Source organism: Merops nubicus, unplaced genomic scaffold (assembly GCF_000691845.1).
Source record: "Merops nubicus isolate BGI_N331 unplaced genomic scaffold, ASM69184v1 scaffold26963, whole genome shotgun sequence".
Lineage (NCBI taxonomy): Eukaryota > Metazoa > Chordata > Aves > Coraciiformes > Meropidae > Merops > Merops nubicus.
In genome coordinates this window covers 745-1,124 of record NW_008597263.1, presented here as the reverse complement: position 1 = coordinate 1,124, position 380 = coordinate 745, and the positions used below count along the sequence as shown (strand labels likewise).

At 65.5% G+C, this 380-nt stretch overlaps 1 protein-coding gene across 1 annotated transcript in view; it reads right to left on the bottom strand.

Moving 5' to 3' along the window:
- Positions 1 to 46: 46 nt before the first annotated feature.
- The window catches only part of LOC103769458 (zinc transporter 2-like), a gene marked incomplete at both ends in the record, with an annotated part of 1,074 nt that continues 740 nt past the window's right edge, over positions 47 to 380 (bottom strand). The window contains 2 exon segments of the mRNA XM_008936656.1: positions 47 to 152; positions 323 to 380. The exon segment at positions 323 to 380 is cut by the window's right edge and continues 20 nt beyond it. Coding sequence (XP_008934904.1) covers positions 47 to 152; positions 323 to 380 — 164 coding nt within the window.

Here is a 380-nt window from a genome sequence, read left to right as displayed (position 1 = left end):
CCCGCGGGTGGCCCCGTGGCCTGGATCCCCCCCGGTGGCTCCCTACCCTCCATGAGGACGAGGAGGACGTCCCGGAGGATGGTCAGCGTTGTCCCCAACACCAGTGCAGAGAAGAGGAAGGTGCAGATGGGATCCACGTACTTGTACTCGGGCTGGAAGGCGTGGGAGAGGGTGAGGCCCCTCTGGAGCCATCGCCCCACCACAAACCCCCATGGGCACTGTCAGAGAGGGGAAGCGATCCCCTCCGTCTTGCCCCTGTGCCTGGCCAGGGCTGGCTGAAGCCACTGCGCCCACATCCCCAGCACCCCGTGACCACCCAGACCTTAAAGAAGATGATGTAGGACGCGATGAGGACGCCGATGCTCTGCAGCAGGTCCCCC